General features: G+C 40.5%; 1 protein-coding gene across 5 annotated transcripts in view; it reads right to left on the reverse strand.

Moving 5' to 3' along the window:
* The window catches only part of Pde1c (phosphodiesterase 1C), a 503259-nt gene that overhangs the window by 398643 nt on the left and 83169 nt on the right, over nt 1-21447 (reverse strand). For all 5 annotated transcript variants that reach the window (XM_071613983.1, XM_027939700.3, XM_071613981.1 and 2 more), the window contains exon 2: nt 15166-15216. In XM_071613983.1, coding sequence (XP_071470084.1) covers nt 15166-15216 — 51 coding nt within the window. The remainder of the gene's footprint in view (nt 1-15165; nt 15217-21447) is intronic.

The following is a 21447-nucleotide window of genomic DNA, read 5'->3' on the forward strand; positions in this document are numbered from 1 at the left end:
TCATGAGTTTCACACTTATCGCTGCAAACTTAAAAACCTCAGTACAGCCCCTAAGACTACTTGCTGCAAAGGGGAGTTGTCCGTAACTTAGACTACAGGATAACACATCCACAAATTGCATATTTCACAGTCTACAAGACAGTATGTAGTGTCCTCCTGGGCTTCAACTCAAGCCTTTGCTAAGGGCTAATGCAGACCATGATAGCTGATGTAGTAAGAGCTGAAAAAGATATTTTAAAAGAACAGGGATAAGGAAGGCAGAAATAATTGTTCCTTTTGCAGATGACATGGTTGTCTATGTAGAAAATGCCAAGGAATCTATTAGCAAAATCCCTAGAACTCATAAAGGTCCAAGGATACAAGATAAACATACAAAATCAAGTATATTCTCACTTTCTAGACACCAAAAATAAAAATACAGTAGTGCTTACAATTTTCTCTAAACAACATAAGATATGTAGAAATAGATCTAACAAAAATGTGTATAAGACCCGCGTGCTGACTACTATGCAGTGCTCACAAAAGAAATCATACAACATCTTAATAAGCAGAGAGATACACAGCTATGTGCTACTTAATTATGGAAATATGTTCTGAAATGCATTGTTAGGTGGTTTTGGCATTGTGTGAACACAAATATAAAGTGTATATACACAAATTAAGACAGCCATGTTACTAGCTGGCATGATCTTACAGGACCACCATCATGTATGTGGTCTGCAGTTAACCAAAATGTCATGTGGCACTTAGCTGCAGATTGAAAGATAAAACATACTAAAGAAATGGGACTTACTCAAACTAAAAAGATTTTTCTCAGCAAGAGAAACAATAAGAGAGGTAAATAGGGAGCCTACATCCTAGGAACAAATTTTTACTCCTCACACTTCAGATAGAGCCCTAATATCCAGAGTATACAAAGAACTCAAAAAATTAAACAATAAGAAAACAAATAACCCAATCAACAAATGGGCCAAGGACCTGCACAGACACTTCTCAGAGGAGGACATACAATCAATCAATAAGTACATGAAAAAATGCTCACCATCTCTAGCAGTCAGAGAAATGCAAATCAAAACCACCCTAAGATACCATCTCACTCCAGTAAGATTGGCAGCCATTATGAAGTCAAACAACAACAAGTGCTGGAGAGGATGTGGGGGAAAGGGTACACTTGTACATTGCTGGTGGGACTGCAAATTGGTGCGGTCAATTTGGAAAGCAGTATGGAGATTCCTTGGAAAGCTGGGAATGGAACCACCATTTGACCCAGCTATTCCCCTTCTCGGACTATTCCCTAAAGACTTTAAAAGAGCATACTATGGGGATACTACTACATCGATGTTCATAGCAGCACAATTCACAATAGCTAGACTGTGGAACCAACCTAGATGCCCTTCAGTAGATGAATGGATAAAAAAATGTGGCATTTATACACAATGGAGTATTACGCAGCACTAAAAAATGACAAAATCATGGAATTTGCAGGGAAATGGATGGCATTAGAGCAGATTATGCTAAGTGAAGCTAGCCAATCCCTAAAAAACAAATGCCAAATGTCTTCTCTGATATAATGAGAGCAACTAAGAACAGAGCAGGGAGGAAGAGCAGGAGGAAAAGATTAACATTAAACAGAGACATCAGGTGGAAGGGAAAGGGAGAGAAAATGGAAATTGCATGGAAATGGAAGGAGACCCTCATTGTTATACAAAATTACATATAAGAGAAAGTGAGGGGAAAGGGAAAAAAACAAGGGGGAGAAATGAATTACAGTAGATGGGGTAGAGAGAGAAGATGGGAGGAGAGGGGAGGGGAGGGGGGATAGTAGAGGATAGGAAAGGCAACAGAATACAACATACACTAGTATGGCAATATGTAAAACAGTGGATGTGTAACCGACGTGATTTTGCAATCTGTATACAGGGTAAAAATGGGAGTTCATAACCCACTTAAATCAAATGTATGAAATATGATATGTCAAGAACTATGTAAAGTTTTGAACAACCAATAATAAAAATTTTTTTAAAAAGCGCTAAAAAAAAAAAAACATACTAAAGACGCCAATTCTCCCTCTGTTGAACACAATTCCCATCAAACAACAGCAAGATTTCAGATGTGTGTGTGTGTGTGTTTTCACATACATAAATATTTCATATATATAGTACATATATTTTACATACTATATAGTATTCTTTCCTTTTCTGTTTTCTAGAAGAATCTATACAGAATCGTGTTTTGTTTTTCTTCAAAATTTGGTCGAATTTTCCAGCCATGTTATCTAAGACTGTAGATTTCTTTTGGAGGTGTTTCTAATTACATATTCTACTTCCTTTATGGCTATTAAAATGTTGTATTTCATATTAGATAAGTTGCTGTAGCTTCTGTTTTCCAAGAATGGAATCTACTTCATCTAAGTTAAAAGATTTATCTGCATGGAGCGGTTCACAGTATTCTCTTATTATCCTTTTGATATCTGCATGGTCTCCATTGATATCCTTTTTCTTCTGAAATTTACAATTAGCATCTTCTCTTTTTTCCTTCGTCAGCCTTGCTAGAAATCTGTCAATCTTATTGATCTTGCAAAGAACCAGCTCTTCTGTCTCCTTGATTTTTTTCTATTACAGTTGAGTGTTGCTTACCAATGGGTATTTGTTCTGAGAAACGTACACTTATGCAATTTCCTCTCATGCCAATATCAGAGCGTACTTAAAAACCAAAATGGCTACATCACTAGGTGATAAATATCATGGGACCACCATCACATATCTGATCCATCCTTGACTGAAACTTCATTTTGCAGTGATCACTGTATTTTCTTGTTTGCATTTTCATTGACTATTATTCTTATCTTTATTATTTCTTTCCTGCAGCTTGGTTTGGATTTGTTTTGCTCTGTTTCTAGATTCTTGAGGAAGTAACTTAGACTTTGACTTTGGGCTTTTCTTCTTTTCCAATGTATACATTTAGTGCTATAAATTTGCCTCTCAAATCTGTTTGAGCTATATTTCTTTTTATTCCTGTCAGATTATATTTCACATATTTTGTAACTCCTTCATTTATTGAATAAGCATATTGGATTGCTATGTATTCTTGGTGGGTTGATTATTATTCCATTATATAATATCCTTCACTGACTAAATTCTCTTTTCTCCGAAGTCTACTTTATATGATGCCACTACAGGTTTCCTTTCATTAATGTGTGTATGAGCCCTTTTTCTATCATTTTATTTTCAACCTACTTATATGGTTATATTAGAAATGAGTTTCCTGTAGACAGCACAGAGTTCATTGTATTTTTAATCTACTACGCCAATCTCTGTCTTTTAATTGCTGTGTTAGGGCCATTTATGTTTAATATATGTATTAAATTAGGGCTTACATCTGTCACTTTAGTGGCTTTTTTTTTCCTGTTTGTACTCTCCACTTTTCATTTCTCTATTTTCTCTTTCCTGCCTTCCTGTGGCTTACTGGAACATATTTTATAATTCCATTCTGATTTATCAATAGTAAATTTTGTATAGTTTTCTAAGTAATGGTACTTGATATTATATCACATATAAATAGCTTATCATAGGGATGGGGATGGAGCTCAGTGGTAGAGCACTTGCTTAGCATACCTGAGGCCCTGGTTCAACCACCAGCATCGCAAAAACAAATCAACCAATAGGTAAATAAATAAACAGCTTAGCATAGTCTCCCAGCATCGTCATTTTGCCAGCTCCTGTAAACCACAGACACCATGCCTTCCTGTACAGCACATAACTTTCCTCCACTTATAATTATACTACTTCCTTTACATACATTTAGAACCATATCAAATAATGTCAGAATTTTTTTTTCTTCAAACTTCATACATAGTTTAGAAAATTCAAGAAAGGGAACCTCTTCTTATTTGCCCCTATTGCTGATTGTTGTATTTTTTTTCTTCCCCTCTGATGTTCTGAGGTTTCTTCTTTGTTTCCTTCTCACTTAGAGAACTTTCTTAATCCATTCTATTAGGGCAGGCCTCATTCTTGGTATTCCTCCTCATTTTAATGTCTTGATTTCTCCTTCCTTCCTGAGGATATTTTTGCTGGTTTTAAGGTTCTAAGTTGACAGTTCTTTCCTTTTAGAACTTATAAATATTGTGCTTCCATGGTTTCTTGATGTGAAATCCACCATAATTCAAATTGTCTTCCCCCTATAAATAAGTTGTCTCTTTTCTCTGTCTGCTTTCAAGATTTTTTGAGAGTTTTTAGACGTTAAATTATAATGTGTCTTGGCATGGATTTCTTCTGGTTTGTCCTATTTACCTGACTGTTGCTGACATTGAACCATCAGAGAGAGAAGATGCACTGCCTCAGACTGCCCAAGGGAGGTCATCAAGTTGAAGCTGCCCACGGTTCTCCATTTCATTATAGCCAAAGAAGAAAGGAACTTTGTTACTGCAGGGAGGTGGTGAGAGTTCTGGCTCCCCATGTGATCTCTACCAACACAGTGGTGGGAGTGACCTCATCAACCCTGGGCAATGATGTAAGTGATGACTCTTCACTAGGCCTTCTCTGACACCACCCAGAAGGAAGGAAGAGGAATGCTTTGTTCCTGCCGTTTGGAAGGAGAAGTCTGGCTTCCCCACATATTCCACTGACACCATGATGGAGAAGAGGAAGGCTGATGTGGATCAAAGGCCCAGCTCCCTACCTGCCCTTTTCCAAGACCTTTTCCAAGACCACCCAGCTAGGGTGTTATACCTTGCTACAGTCTTGAGGGTGGAAATCCAGGGCTTTCCACCCAGCCATTTTGTGTGTGTATGTGTGTGTGTGTGTGTGTGTGTGTGTGTGTGTGTGGATGACAAAGAGAACACAGGTTTTTTTTTGTCTGTTTGTGGTGTTTAGCTAGACTATAGTGGTTATGGTCTAAAAGTTTTTCTGTCTTGGAAGCCATCCCTTTTCTGGACCCTGGATGGAGAAAGAAGAGTGTTCTTGGGGCACCTGTTGTCATTTCGAGGTTTCCAGCTTTTTCAGCTCCAAAGCTTAGATTTATGCAGCAAAAAATAAAATCCAGGAAACTCACCACCATTTTATTTCTTCAAGGGGTCCCAAGGCCTCTAGCCAGTCTGCCTTCCACTCCCCACCACTTATAGTCTTCTTATATTGGTTTGATATATAATGTCTAAGGTTTTAAACTGTACTTAATGAGAGGAATAGGAAAAGGCACATCTATCCCACCTTCCTAGAGCAGACATGAAGAGGAGTGACATGGTCAGATTTATCTTTTGAAAGATTGCTCTGGCAGAGAGGATAATTGATTTCACAGAGAAAGATAGAGGCTCAGTGGAACCTGTAGGGAATAATAATAAAGAGGAGACAGAGAGACAAGGTGCAGAGGCAGGAATGTGGCAGAGTCGCTCTTTTTCTAAGAGGTCATGTTTATTTATACCAATAGGTTACATTAGGTCATTCGTACCATAACCACATTATTATTTAGAGTATTGGTATGGTTCCTTATTTTGCAGTTACATTTACAGTTACAATATGTAATGTTAGGAGCTCTGTGCAGTTCTCAAGAAAGTTCCATTGTCTGAAGTTACTGTTAGGTGGGCTGGGCCAATCCAGGAGCACCAGAGTTTGATGAAACATTGTAGTTATCTAGCAAGCACATTCCTTTATTCCCAGGAGTTATGTGCCTAAGATTAAGGTCGAAGCTGATAAAGCTCTTGCATGGAGGGCATTAACATAGTAACTGGGCATCACCATAGTAACTGGGCATCCTATTCCTTGGCACAGAAACTTTCCCAGGCACCAAGCATGCCATAGTCATGAAGTCATCAAAGACCCCAGTCCCAAATACAGAACCCCTATAGGAACCTATTACAAAAAAATCAGAATGAGATGCTGCCCTTTGTCTTAAAAACTAACTAGCTCTCCAAAGAAGATATGCAAATGGACACTAAGCATATGAGAAGATGCCAAATATCATAAGTCACTAAGGAAATGCAAAATCAAAGCCATAATATGATACCACTTGTTATAATTTGGATCTGGAATGTCCCCCAAAGTCGTTTTGAAAGCATGGCCCCAGTGCAGCTAGATTCAGAGGTGGGAGCTATGAGGCAATGACTGGATCATGGGGGCTCTGACTCCATCAGTGGATCAATCCATGGAATGGAGTCATCCATTTGGCTATGATAACTGAATGAATTCAGCTGAACAGACTACTAGGATGTGGGACCTAGTTGGAAGAAGTAGGTCAAGCTCACTGAGTGTGTGTCTCAGAAGAGTCTATCTTTTCTTCTACTGGAATCTTCTCCTTTCTTTCTCTCTTTCTCCCACCCCATCTCCACCACCCTGTCTCCTTTCCAGCTGCCTTGAGCTGAGCAGCTTTTGTCTGCCACACATTTCTACCATGATGTTCTGTCTGCCTCCTCTCAGGTCCAGAGCACTAGAGCTGACCAACTGTGTGCTAAGACCTGTGAAACCATGAGCCAAAATAAACTTTTCCTCTTCTAAGTTGTTGTTGTCAGGTCTTTCGGTCACAGAGACGAAAAGCTAACATACCATTCACACACCCTAGGTTTTATTTTATTTTTTTTTAATAGCCACACCGAGTGTATGAGGAAGTATTTGGAAAGATTAGAACGCTCGTATATTGCTGGTGGGAATAGAAAATGGTGCGAACACTTTGGAAAAACAGTCTGGCAGTTCCTCAAAATGTTGAACTTAGAGTTGCTATATAATGCAGCATTTTTACTCCTCGGTATATATTCAAAATAAATTAAAACACGCCTACACAAAAACTTGTACACAGTGCTCATAGTCACATTATTCGTAATAACCTAAAAGTAAAACCTTCCCTAATAGAGGAAAGGAAAACTAAGATGTAGGTGGACTCACATTATAGAATATTATTCAGCAATAAAAAAGGAATGACATCCCTATACATACTACAACATGGCTGAACCTTGAAAACATTATGCTAACTTAGAAAAGCCAGTCACAATGGCCATATATTATATGTACTCATTTATTTAAAAAAATGTCCAGAAGAGGTAAATCTATAAAGACAGAAAGTAGATTAATAGTTTCCTAGGACCAGAGGTATGGGTTTCAGAATGGAGAGTGACAATCTACTATTCTTTTTTGGGCGAGAAACAATTTCTAAAATTAGGTAGAACACTATTAGATTAGACAATCATACAACATCATGAATATCTAAAACTATTGGACTCCCACATTTTAAATAGGTAAACTTTATGGTATGTAATTATAATTCAATAAAGCTATCTTCAAAAAAGCTGAATAGTAGCAATTACCTTAATATTCTTTTTGATTTTTAATTATGAATCACATATATAATGGGCAAACATTTTTTTTCTTGCATTCATGTTTTTTTTCTGGGTCCAACTGTCTTCTTCCTGAGGTGTATCCTTCAATAGTTTCTTCAGCAAAGATATGTATATGGCAAATACTCTCAGAATGAGTTTGCCTGAACCTCCATCTTAAATGATATTTATCTCAATACAGAATTCTAGGTTGATACTTTTCCCTTATCAATATACAAGTATCATTCAATCTGTCTCCTGGATTCTAAATACACTGTTGAGAAGTCTGTGGTCAGTCTAATAATTAACCATTGGTAGATGCATCAGTTAGGATTAAATGTACCTAAATAACAGAGATTCAAAGTTTCAGCAGATAAATCAAGATAGAAGCTTGTATTTCTGTTACATATAGGCATTTCTGAACTCATAGAGCAGCTATATTCCGTAAAATCTGCAGATTCCACTCTACAAAACTTGGGTGTGGGCAGTAGTACCCTTTCTGGTCAAATATGGTTGCTGGGGCTCTAGGTATCACACCTGTGTTCCAGGCAGCAGGATTGAAAAGGGATAAAGAAAAAGCCTCAGGAAAGTTTCCAGAAATCTTTCCCTGGTGGCCCTTCCTTTCTTCTACTGCCTAGAACTTAACAACATGGTCACATACAGCTTCAAGGGAACTTGGGCAATGCACTCTGTTGTGAGGTGCCAGGACATAAGCCTGGCTAAAAGTCGGGGTTCTTTCCACATGGAAGAGCTAAACTTGTAGTTTCATACACAATGATTAACACGCTTTTTTTTCTCTCAGATTGTCTTTAGAATTCTTTTATTGCCAATGGAATTCTACAATTTCTCTATAGTATGTCTAATAGGAGATTAGTTCTTATTTTCCTGCTTAAAACTAAGTATGGTTCTTCAATATCAATAACCAGTTCTGGAAAATTCTCAGCCATATCTGCAGCAATTACTTCCCCCATATACTTTCTAGTCTTCCTTTCTGGAATTCCTTTTGGATAGATGCTGGACCTTTTCATTCTATCTGCATATTGTCTAACCACTCTTCATCTTCATCATCTCTTGGTGTGAGGTCCAGATGATCTCCTAAGATACGTCTTTCTTCTGGTTCCTTATTTTTCTTCTTAGTCCTATCAACACCGTTGAATAAACCACATTTGAGTTTTGTTGAGTTTTTTATGCTACTTTTGCATTTCTTGGAGTCTTATAGGTGCTCTTAAAATGTTTCTCTTTTTTCCCAAAAATGTTTATTCCTGTCTTAGTTTCAGTTCTTCTTGTGTCTTAGTCATGATTAAATAGACCTGTGTCTGTCTCATTTCTCAGGGCCCTGGTTGTCTGTTTGCTGAGCCTGCTGACTCTTGTTCATCAGATGGATTGCTGCCCCCTTTGGAGTTTTTATTTTGACTCTTAAGCTCATATTTGGTTGGTTCAGTTTTCTCTATGAGAATATCTTATGACTCGGATTGTATTTCAAAAAGACTTTTGCAAGTGATTCTTCTATTACTAGTCTAGACCCGACTTTCAAATTTCTTAGTCTGCAAGGGTTCTGTGACCAGGCAAATCATTTCAATTGCCCAGGTAAGGCCTCAAGAGCCAGAAAGGGCAAATGAGTATATTATCTCTCTATGCTAATGGGTGTATTGTCTTCCTGAAGATGTAGCCCTCTGGTCCACTTACCTATTGCTGCATAACAGATTGTTCAAACTTAGTGACTTCAAAAAACAATAACCATTTATTTTATGCACAAATCTGCACTTTGGGAAAGGCCGGGAGGTGGGCTCTCCACAGGGTCTCCCAACTACTCACAGCATGGAGACAGTGCTCTGAGGACAAGCATCCCAACAGACAGCAGGTGGATGCTGCATTACCTTTGAAAATCTAACTTCCCAAGTCGTAAGGTATTATTTCTGCTACACTGACAGGCCACCCAGATTCATAGGCTGGAGATACAAGCTTCACATCTCAGTGGGAGGCTGTCAGCATCACATTGCAAGGAGAGCATGTGGGATGGGGATAGAGATGCAAATATTTTTGGAAAACAAAATCTGCTGTATGTTTTAAGAGCCCAACTTGAGGCAAAGTCTCAGCTGCCCAAGTTGCACAGCCAAAGGCCTTACCCTTTCCCCATGTAGATACTGATCCAATCATGGATCAAAATATTCCAAAGCAAAAATTGCATTTACAAAACTATTTTTCCTTGTCATAATTCCTTAACCAATATAGTATAACACCTATTTATGTAGCATTTACATTATATTAGATATTGCAAGTAATCTAGAGATGATTTAAAGTATTCTGGAGGATGTGAATAAGTTATATTCAATTTTATGGAAGGGACTTGCACATTCTCTGATTTTAGTATCCAGTTCCTGGGGATACTGAGGGACACAAGGAGTCCTGAAACCAGGTCCTGGGAATACTGAGTGATGACTGTAGTGGACATATTTAAAGAATTAATCAAACACATTCAAGAAAAGTTAAGTGAGTATCAGTCCTCCTATCCCGAAAACACACACACACACACACACACACACAGTCTAGTCACCACTCTGACCAGGACCATCAACTCTTTCCAAGACAAGGTGAGCATTCCACCATTGGATGGGCTCCTGCTCACGAGCCCCCTATCAGGGCTGCCACAGAGGCAGTCTGAGCTTTGAATGGGTGGTGAGCTTTGGACTGGATCGTTTTTAAGCTGTACTCTAACTTGAAATTTTTTCAATCTCAGATAACAAACTGATATATCTGTTGACTGAACCAACTGATTTGCTCAGGTGATAGTAACTGTATTTAATGAAACAAAGGGAGAAAGGAAGTAAGATAAAACAGTGGCGCCCCCTTGAGGACAAACAGATAAATCTTAGGTAAACACAAGTTGGGGAGTAACTGGTTGGGAAACACAAAGGAGTCCAGCATATGAGGATGATGGCCCAGGTCAGAGTGTGAAGGGTGATTACAGGTACAGGTAAGGAGCTGTGACTAGCCAAGCTCTTACAACAGGACAAGGTAGGAGATGACTTAAAAATAAAAAGAGGATTTGATCCAAGAGATGGTATGGAGCATGTCCAGCTCCAAGAGGTAGGTAGGATGCGGGGACCGTTAGACCCCTCCCAACAGTCTCCATCAGACCCTCAAAACTCTGCCAAAAAAACTAAAACAATAGCTGTGATAACACACTGTTCTTGGATAAGGACAATTGACTTTGGCTTCATCTTACATATAAGTGACTTCATGTGTGCTCTAGAAAACTGCTAATTGTATTATTCTGCAATATGTAAACTAAACTAGAACACTGCATCCTGGCCTCTGCCCAGCTCCACTGCCAGAGTCTCAAGCTTTCATGGGCATCATAGCCACTGATGCACCTTCCTAAAACACAGGTGGCTGGGACCCACTCCAATGGTTTCTGACCCAGCAGATCTGGGATGGGCCTGGGAACGTGCCTTTCTAATAATTCCCGGGGATTCCACTTTGAATATCACTGAGCTAGATTACTGCCTCAGAGCCCTTCATACATAAAAGTTCTACAGCTGCCACTGTCAAGATAACTTTTTTGCTGGGATAAATGGGAACTAGAGATGCTTAGTTCTTGAGTATTGTTGAGGTGGGACCTAGCGCTATTCACAGGAGCTTACATTTTCAGGAATACTTAAGTTTGTTTAAGAGAAATCAAGAAATATCTAAATCTAGCCCCATCCTAGCCCTTCTTCCCCACTTATTAAGCTTTATTGAGGTATAGCTGGTACAAAATAATTGCACACATTTAAAGTGTGCATTCTGGTGATTCTGATCATATGAATATGCCTCCTACACTACCACAGCAACCAAAGTACTAAACACATCCATCTCCTTCAAAAAATGTCCTTATGTTCTTCTGTTTTATATTTATTTGGCTGCTTGGGTTTTGTGATTTTTAAAAAAAATCAACATAAGAGCTCTCCTTTTCTTTTTGAGAACTCAGTAGCAGATTTATTAGAAGCAAGCAAGGAAAGCTCTCACAGCATGGGAAGGGTCCCAAAAAGGGTACTAACAGTGAAGAGCTATTCTCTTATTTTAAAGTACACAAAGGTAGTATCAGGGGAAGGAGGGGAGAGAAAGGGAAGAAACTGGGGAATGAGAGCAATCAAATTATGTAAAGTGCATGTATGAATGTAGCCTAATGAATCTCCCTATTACATATAATTATAATACACCAATAAAAAATAAATTTGAAACATCAAGTGCAGAATCCCACATTGTAAACTACAGGCATAATGTTGGACATCAGATCTCCAGAACTTATTCCCTTTGCTTCACTGAAAATTAATATCCATTGGACAACAATTTCCTACTCTGCTCAGCCTCACCATTCTGTTCTCCATATCTATGAGTTTATTTCTAGTTCCCCATAACACCCTCCATATCTATGAGTTTATTTCTAGTTCCCCATAACATAACATAATAGTGCCTGCCTGGGCCCTCAGTGTGGTTAACTCTCTGCCCCAGTACATGCCCCTAAGAACTAAAAAAAAAGCCCTCCCCTGCCACAGCCCACCCCTCCTGGCAGTTCTCAGTCCTTACTCCTATGCAATTTCTCTTCTCCTTGTGTTCACTGTTCTGTTCCACAATCTGTCCACCCTCAACTCAAGCTCCTGATATTTGTCACAGACTCTCCTAGCTCTGACACAGCCTCACACCAGGTAACTCCATCCTAGAAGTCCCAGATGTCTGGCTTCATGGCCTCTGGGCGCTCCTTGCCCAGCTAGGACCTATAACTGAGCAGTTGATCCTTCTAACAGAACAGGTGTCCGTGGGAAAGACATTAAAAGGCCTGCTATCAATCATTTTCACTATAATAAGAATTACTATCTCCCATGGGAATTTGCATTTCAAGTCTTAAAGTTTTTCCCTTATCATGAGGAATTTCTGATATTAGTGAGCTGGTGGAAATTCTTCCCCCCCCCCCAGGTGAACATAATTGTAGTGGATGTCACTACAACACAGATCTATGAAGACTGTTTAGCACCTCCACTATTATGTTGGCAGATCTCCAAGCCCCCAAGCCACAGAAAACACAAACCCTAGCCCCCTAAGGAAAGAAGCTCACCTATCAATTGCCAAGAGGGGAAGTCCACACACACCCAGGTTCCAGCCTCAGGACAGCTAGCTTCAAGATGGTGCCATTCTCAAACCAACTGGTTGTCTAAAGCCAAGTTATCCCCAGCTCATATACCCTTTAGAGTCAAATTCCTCTCTCCTGAACATTGTCATTCTCCTCTACCTATCAAAGGAGCGTATTCTCCACTGCCTTTGAATCTCACCCACAGCCCTCCTCTTCTTCCCACCCCAGATCCTAGGAGAATGATCAGCATTGTTCCATGTGCCCAGGGTTGCTAGGCAGATGCACTGATAGAAGTCAAGTTGATCAAAATCCAAAGTGAGAGCTAGAAATGATGGAATAGGTGCAGGGGCAGGGGCAGGGGCAGTGGAAGGACCTTTGATAAGATACAGAGACTGACAGGACACTCTACAGGGTCCATCAGCACAACCAATTAATCCTCCTTCCCCACTCCAAGCATTTCTCTGACCCTTCAGAAAGGGATCCAATCATCGCAGCAGAGGGTCTTCTTCACCATTTCCATTGCGCCTAAATCCATACTGGGCAATGCATATTGGGAGAGCTTTACATCTGCCTTGTTGGATGCAAAAATTAGAAAATGTTGCAGTTTTTCATTTTCTAGTCTCCAAAGAAAAGCTTATCATCCAACTCCTCCCCATATTTCCAAATTGAACACTTCACTCATTTCAGTGTAATAAAGTGAAGTGTCAGTTGGACAATGCTACATTGAAATTTGTTTTTCCTTCTTAAAAGCTACCTAATTTTCCCCTCTAGTATTTACTACAAAAAGATGTAGTAGGTAATGTGCCAATGTGCCAACTGACTTCTTTCTAAGACATCGTACCAAGTCAGGAGATTGTTTTCCATTTTTTTTCCCCCTTGAAGCAGCCCAACCTAATTAATTTACCTGATCACTTTTTTCCAGTATAGATTTTTTTTTAATTTCCCGTGTCCTCTCTAATCTCAAGCTAAGATGCTTTCAACTGACACATCATCCTTCAAACTCAAGTCACACAGCTTAGAAGTCACAGAAACCATTCACCAGAGAAGTCACCTTTGTCTGTGAGGGGACTCGCTGCTATGGGCCTCACTCTGGCCTCAGGGTTCAAAGACCCTCCCTGCTCCCTCCTAGACTGAGTCAGGACTCACATGGGGGGCCCACCCCACCCAGTGCTGTCCTGCGGGGTCAGTTATGATTCCAGCTTGTTAACATGCCCAAGTCTTGCTCCAGAGATAAGAAAGTAAAGGGAATAAATGCATATTCATCATTCCCATTGAGCTGTGGGATGAAATACTTATTTTGGACTTAATGATTCCAGGAAGGAGGGCAGTGAAAAATAGAGCCCATGAGAAGCCGGTGTTTTATCACGCAGTTTCTAAAATGTGAGCACTTAGTGCTCTTTCATTACCATACGTTATTATAGCTCTATAAAAATCATTTCTAAGGTAGTAGGCAGAGTTTAGAAGCCTTGTAAATGGAGAGAAATTGAGAAATCATACTTTCTATGTTTGAGGGTTCACTCCAGCTGTGTCACGCTCAGACATCATCCACCCTCCATGAGCAATGCACAGACAGGAGGTCTGTGGCTCTCTTCTCAAGCCGCGATTTCAAAAGATGGCAACCTTTTTAATAATGTTATGACTTCTCTGTTTTCCATTTGGGAAAACTGAAGCCCAGAAACTGTAGGTAAAATTGCACCAAGTGAAAAATGAGAGCCGGGGGTGGACTGCATCTATTTTGATTTCCAACTCAACCATTCCTCCACTGGAGGCCCAGCAGGTTTGGGGAGCACCTCTGCCCAGCCCCACTCCATCTCTGGTGTTCCCGCTGCCCTTGTGGAATCCAGGCTTTCATTCCAGGGAGGGTGATCATTTGCCCTGCAATTTGCTGGAGACACTGGCACAGAAACTTCTGCGAGGCTTTTGACTCCTGCTCCCCCACTGAGATCAAGACCTGGAGAGAGGACTTGAGGGAAACACCCCAGCCTGACTGCAGCCTCAGGAATATCCCAGCATCTAAGGAAAACCATTCCATCTACCTGAGCTGCAAAATGTCACTAGGCTGCGCTGGGGTTGTGGCTCAGCGGTAGAGCACTCACCTCGCACGTACGAGACCCTGGGTTCGATCCTCAGCACCACATAAAAATAAATGAATAAAATAAAAGTGTTGTGTCTAACTACAACTAAAAAAATAAATACTAAAAAAAATGTCACTAGGCTGAGACACAGCTGGTGGTGCAAGTACATAAAATCCACATTAGGCCGTGATGATGCTTTTAGATGTGCATCGACCCAGACAGCTAGAGGTACTTCACAGTCCCTTCCTCCCTGTGTCTTCATTCAGAACCACCCACTGCGTACACTCTGAGGACATTCCTGGCATAGTGCTTCTCAAACCCTAATGTGAACAGGAATCTCCTGAGGATTTATTCAAACAGAGTCAGCTTCAAAACATCCATGGTGGGAGGCCTGAGGCTCTGTGTTCCTCAAAAGCAGAAGTGAGGTTGATTCTGAAGCTCTGAGGACCATTCTTGGGATAGCAAAGCCCTGGAGCACCGTTTGGAAACCACAGTTGTGAGGAACAAAAAGCCCCTAGCCCAGAGTGGTCCCCTGTGATGGGGCTCAAGTGGAGGTTGAAGACATTGCTGACATAACTGTGTTAACACCAGGCCAGATTATTGGGGTGAACCATGTAAGCAAAGGCCTCTGGAGAACAGGTTCTGAAGGAGCCCGGGAAATTAGTAAAATAAGATTTACTCACGGGAGAAGCGGGCAAGTGGTCTAGCGTTCTTATCTCCAGCTTCATTTGCAACTAGGGAAAAAAAACAGACATGCAATTAAGAACAAGGTACACAAAAAAAAAGAAAAGAAAGAAAGAACAAGGCATCATGTATATCTACAGAATATGCCCAAGATACCAAGATACAGGCTTTTCTCTTGATGCTGCAACATTATAAATTTGAGCCTTAAAGTAGATAAAAGCAATTTTACCCTTTCTGGATTTCCATTGCTACTCTCAATTCCTAAATGAGGTCAATGTTTCAGTCCTTTTGATTAGAACATTTGAATAAACTGGAGAGATCATAAATGACATCTAATCAAATATGCCTGGAGAAAGTAACTGATTTGAATCTGCTTAATAAGAAGCACATGTACAACTTTCCATATAAGGGACATCCTCGACCCTGGGCCTCCTCTGATGGGACTGTCCCCCAACACACAAAAGCACACCAAACTCCTAAAATGATTCCAGTGTTCTTAGATCCATGGGGGCAAAGCCAAGGCAGGGATTTCAGAAGATAATGACAAAGTTGTGTTTGGTTAGAAAGTCTTAAATTTGGATGTTAACAAACAGGAGAGTTCATAAAGGGAAATCAACAAAACTGCCGAGAGAACTAGCCCAGAAAAACTTGGTCATAAAACTTCTCTGAAGAGCAGTTTTCCTCCTTAGAAAATTGGCTATAATTTTCCATCCAGTACCTGAAGTCACAATTAATTTTCCCTGTAATTTATGAACCCATGTTTGTGGATTAAAAAAAAAACTCAGTTATTTAGTTTTGCTCACTTTAAGTATCACTTCTAATTTTCATAAAGATGACACTATGGTTGTTTTGTATAAATAGGACAGACAGAAATATTTGTGATCTGCTTGAATGTATATTCAAAGCAACCAACAGGAAAACCCCATTCCTTTTAGCTCAGGGGGAAAAAACATAATGAATGCATATTCAGAATAAAAGATAGCTAGTATAATAATTATTATATAAAAAGTTGTAGTAGGCAGACAAAAGAAATATCAACTTCCTGAATATCATTTTGCAAAGAGTGAAAGGAGTCACAAAATTCCTTTGGCAGTCACACAAAGGTAAACATTAAACGTTGACTACACATTGGGACAACTTTTTTTTTAAATTAATGAACTCAACCTCGGTCTCTTCCTGTCTCCACTCTCCTTGTATATTACAAATATGACATTAGACAAAAAATGACCAGCAGGGGGAGGTGACACTTCATCCAGCTGCTGTCATCTCCCACACCACGGCATTTCTAAACAGAAAAAGACAGTGATCAGATTCCTAGGCTCTGGACCAAATACATTTTAGAAGAAAGGATTCTCAACTCAAAAAAGGGCCCAGGTGCTCCATGAGAAATGGGTGTTTTCTTGTCTCCTAAAGCCTTTTGTGGAACTGCCACCTGAATGGAAATCATTTGCATTCATATTCCTGCCTCCAAGCAGAGGTACTTCTGAAACACTTCAGAACACCATCCTGCTCTCCCAGGAGAAGTCTTTAGGCATAATTTCACATCCTTGCATGAAATTATCGTAGCTAAGTCTGAGAGACATTATGAGCACTTGAAAAACTTGGATAATTCTCTGGAGTTTTCTAGAATCAAAGTTATAACAAAAAAATAAATAAATAAAATAAAAAGAAGGGAGAAAAGGGCAGGGGAAGAGGAGAAACAAGTCCAGGTTAGTTATAGACATGAGTTCCCCGGATCCCTGAGTTCAGCTGTTTCCTCTTTTGACACCATAGATCTCTGAAGAAAATAATAGAATGGGGTATTTTTCTCAAAACCTTTGCTGCAGAAACTGATGGACTGCACTTAACGCAGAATTACAGAGATGACCGCAATGGCTGAGAACATGAGCACCCACCTGGGGGAGTGTGCTTGTCCCAGAGCCCCATAAAGTCCCCAGTGACCTTAAGACGTCCCATGAAGTCCCACTCAGCTGGGGACCTCCCCACCTGACACTCTGTCCATGGATGAGAATTGCTAACCCAGTTCCAAGTCAGGCCAGGAGAGGCAGGAATCAAGATCTAGGACAGCAGGGTACCAGCAGAGTTGCCCTTACCCAGAAGGAACATGACCCTTGCTACCAGTGTTATTTTCCAACATGCAGATCTGATGCCACAACTTCCTGCTAAAAGGTCTCTGGGGATGTCCCAACACCTACAAGACACAAGCCAGCTCACTTGGCCTGGAATCAAAAATCTGGTTCCAACATCAATGTTTATAGAAGCTCAAGTCACAATAGCTAAACTATGGAACCAACCTAGGTGCCCTTCAATAGATGAATGGATAAAAAAAAAAAAAACTATGGTACATGTACACAAGAGAGTATTACTCAGCCTTAAAGAATGAGATTATGGCATTTGCCAGTAAATGGATGGAACTGGAGAATATTATGCTAAGTGAAATAAGCCAACCCCAAAGAACCAAAGGCCGAATGTTTTCTCTGATAAGTGAATGCTAACTCACAATAAGGTGGGGAGGGGTAGGGGGGTGGGAGTTGGGGAGGGGACATGGACATAGGAATGATAGTAGAATGAATCGGACATTATTACCCTATGTGTATGTATGATTACATGACCTGTGTCATTCTACATCATGTACAACCAGAAGAATGAGAGGTTACACTCCATTTATGTATGATGTGTCAAAATGCATTCTATTGTCATGTATAACTAATTAGAATCTTTAAAAATTAAAAAAAAAAAACTGATTCCAACTTATTCCCCCCTATTGGGTCAGTCAGCTTCCCATCCCAACAAATGCCTGAGATAGTTAATTCATAAAGAGAAAAGGTCTGTCTTTGCTCATGGTTTGAGAGGTCCCAGTCCATGATCAGGCAGACTCATGGCCTTTGCGCCTTGGTTGGAGGTGCCCGGTGGTGGTAGCAGGAGTGATTGATGGAGAAATCATCAATTTCTCCATCAATCACCTCATTGCCAAGAAGCAAAAAAGAATGAGGACAGGACCAGGGTCTCACAATCCCCTTTGAGTGCACACCCCCAGTGACCTAAAGATGTCCCATGAAGTCCCACTTCTTTCACTACCTCCCAATAGCACCATCCTGAAGACAAAGCCTTTAACACATGGGCCTTCAGACACAGCCAAGAACCAAACTGTAGCAACTCTATTTCCCAGAGTGGCTTTAGTGGGCACTTTCATGCATTCCCCAAATGTGCCCTTGACAGACTCTCCCCTCCTCACTACACTTCTGCTGCCAATCTCCCTGTGACACTCCTCCCTGTCTTGACCCAACCAATGCCTACTCATCCTTCAAGATTCAGGCAGAGTTGTCCACTTCAGAAAAACCTCCCTGAGGAGCCGGAGATGTGCTCACTGGTAGGACACTTGCCTAGAACACGCAAGGCCTCGGGTTCAATTCCCAACCCTGCAAAGAATAAAAAAGAAAAGAAAAACCTCCCTGACTCATACCACACCTCTGCTTGTACATCTGACTTCCTTCTGGACCTGTGGTTCTCAAACTTCAGCAAGCATCAGAACCACTGGAAAGGCTCGCTATAGAACCGAGATTCCAGGGTTTGTTAAAATACAGTTTGTGACTCAGTGGGTCTGGTGTGTGCCCCTGAATCTACGTTTCTGATCAGTTCCCAGGCCATATGGTGGCTGCTGATTTGGGGATCAAATTTTGAGAACAACTCTGCTCTAAACTATGAGCTGCCTCACTCAAAGCACAGATCATAACTTTTCATCTTCATATTTCCATTCTTTTGCATAGTGACCACCACACAGACTGATGCAGTCAGTGAATATTTTTAGAACCGAATTAGACTGAATAGATACAAACAAATGGCTTTGTAGACCAGAGATCTCAGACTGGCTTCCAGACAACCACAGAAAATTCCAATATGTTTCATTTTTTGATTTAAAAAAAAAAAATAGTAGTTACCTGCATTTAAAAATGAAGAGATTTCAAATATAAATGCCCATTTCTGGCTCATTTAGGATCACTGGGAAGACTGGAATAGGAGGGACTCAACCCTCACAGGATAGCAAAGAATCGTCCCCGGGATGCCCACCCCCAGTGGATACACTCCTTCGAGCTCAGGCTGTGGCTATTTGCTGCTGTATCTGGAATTTCTATACTCTCCGCATGGTCCAGAAGGCAAGTGCAAATAGGACCATTAAAATGTGTAAAGAATGAAACAAAAAACCCAAGAGAGACTGGTAGCACTATAAAAAGAGATCAAGGCTGGATTTGCTGAGCCCTTCTGTCTCCACCCCATAACCTCCCAACATGTTTGATGGTCCACCAGCACACTCCTGACCTGCTTAGACACACCACACCCAGCCTCCTGGATCAGCAGAAAGGCCTCATACACTGCTGTTTGTCTTGTATTTTTTTAAATACACATCAAGCTTTAATTATAAAGTAGATGTTCCATTTATGTTCTATTTATCATATGTAATTAGAGCTTACATTTGGCATTATGATAAAAGTGACTGTGTAGAGCCAGTTTTGAAGTGAAGGTATTTGTTTATTTGATTGTTGGATAAGCAGAAAAAAAAGAGACTGTGTAGATTTATGGAAAGTTATTTGTCACACTGCCATATTGTTGCAAAAAAACACAGGCTCCGGGTGAGTATGCATGATGGATTCCATCAATGCTGATTTGCATGACCAGACTACCTGTGTGTGTAGGCAAAGAGAGACAGTGCTTCGATCACCAGAGGTATGAACAGTGCTTTCTCCATGTGATACCATTTGGAAAGATTTACAACCTTTTTTATACTTTTCTGCACAAACTGAATTGTTTATAAGTATGTGCCATGTTTATAATCAGGGAAAAAGTTGACTATTTCTCTTCTTTCAGATATATATATGATTTTGGACACACACACACACACACACACACACACACACACACACATATATATATATATAAAATATGTATTTATGTATTATATATGTATATATGATTATATCTACATATTATTATATATATAAAATTCAGATTTAGAAGCATTCTTGGATCACAAATTGCAGGAACCTGTCATCTCTCGTCTTAGAGGACTTCCTGTAAGACTCAAGAAATGCATCTCTTGCTGGGCATGGTGGCACATGCCTATAATCCCAGCTGCTGGGGAGGCTGAGGCAGGAAGATCACAAGTTCAAAGTCAGCCTTACCAACAGCAGGGTGCTAAGCAACTCAGTAAGACCCTGTCTTTAAATAAAATACAAAATAGAGCTGAGGATGTGGTTCAGTGGTCGAGTGCCCCTGAGTTCAATCCCTGGTACCAAAAAAGAAAAAGAAAAGAAATGTATTTCTCACTGCCCTCTCAGGGGTTGCACACATTCCAGGTCAGTGATTGATTTGTACCCTGGGTGCACACTAGAATCCCCTGGGTAGCTTCACAAAATCCTGATGCCCAGAACATATTCCAGGCCAATTAAGCAGGGCCTTTAGAAGGGGACTCATCATCAGTATGTTTTAAGTTCCCAGGTGATTCATTCCATCAAGCAGTCGAGGTTGGGAAGCGCTAATAAATAGTGTAACTTCATGCACCTTTCCTGAAGCACCATTCAGGGAAGCGGATGTGGATCAGATCCCTTCAAAACTAATTACCCCTGCTCAGTTCTTCTTTTCAGGGTGCTACTATTTTGTCTTTAATATCCTAAACCAAGAAACACTTCTGCTTTAAGAAAAACCCAACTGCTAAGAAGGCAGACGGCAGACATAACTATGGAGACAGGTTAGTAGGCAACTCTGCTCATTGTGGAGAGTTCTTTATAAAGGGCTTGCCTCACATGACTTCTACCCTTCCACGCACGTGTACTGAGCATCACATAGGCACTGGCTACTGAACCAGACCCTAGGAGGGATGCAACTGTGGGTCTTACCCAGCCTGACACACGAGTGAGGGAGGTAACTGCCTTTGCATCTAGGTTTGTCCTAGTGTGACCAGCTACAAAACTGATGTGACAGTGATGATGATCATGCAGATTCCTTGGTCCCACCCAGATCCACTGAGGCAGAATCCCTACAAATGGGGACAAGACTCTAGGCTTTAAATAAGTGCCCCAGAGTCCACTTAGATATGCTAACATCTGAGAAGCGGCATTCCAAGTGACATGTTCCCATTGTTGTATTTTTTTTCCTCAAAAAAAAAAAAAAAAAAAAAATAGCCCAGAAACAAATCTCAAAGTGATATCTGGGCATGGTGCCTAATGGGAGGGATGGAGGTGAGATGGGAAGTGAAGTCAGAGCAGTGAGTATCCACACTCCAGGCA

Source organism: Marmota flaviventris, chromosome 1 (genome assembly GCF_047511675.1).
Source record: "Marmota flaviventris isolate mMarFla1 chromosome 1, mMarFla1.hap1, whole genome shotgun sequence".
NCBI lineage: Eukaryota > Metazoa > Chordata > Mammalia > Rodentia > Sciuridae > Marmota > Marmota flaviventris.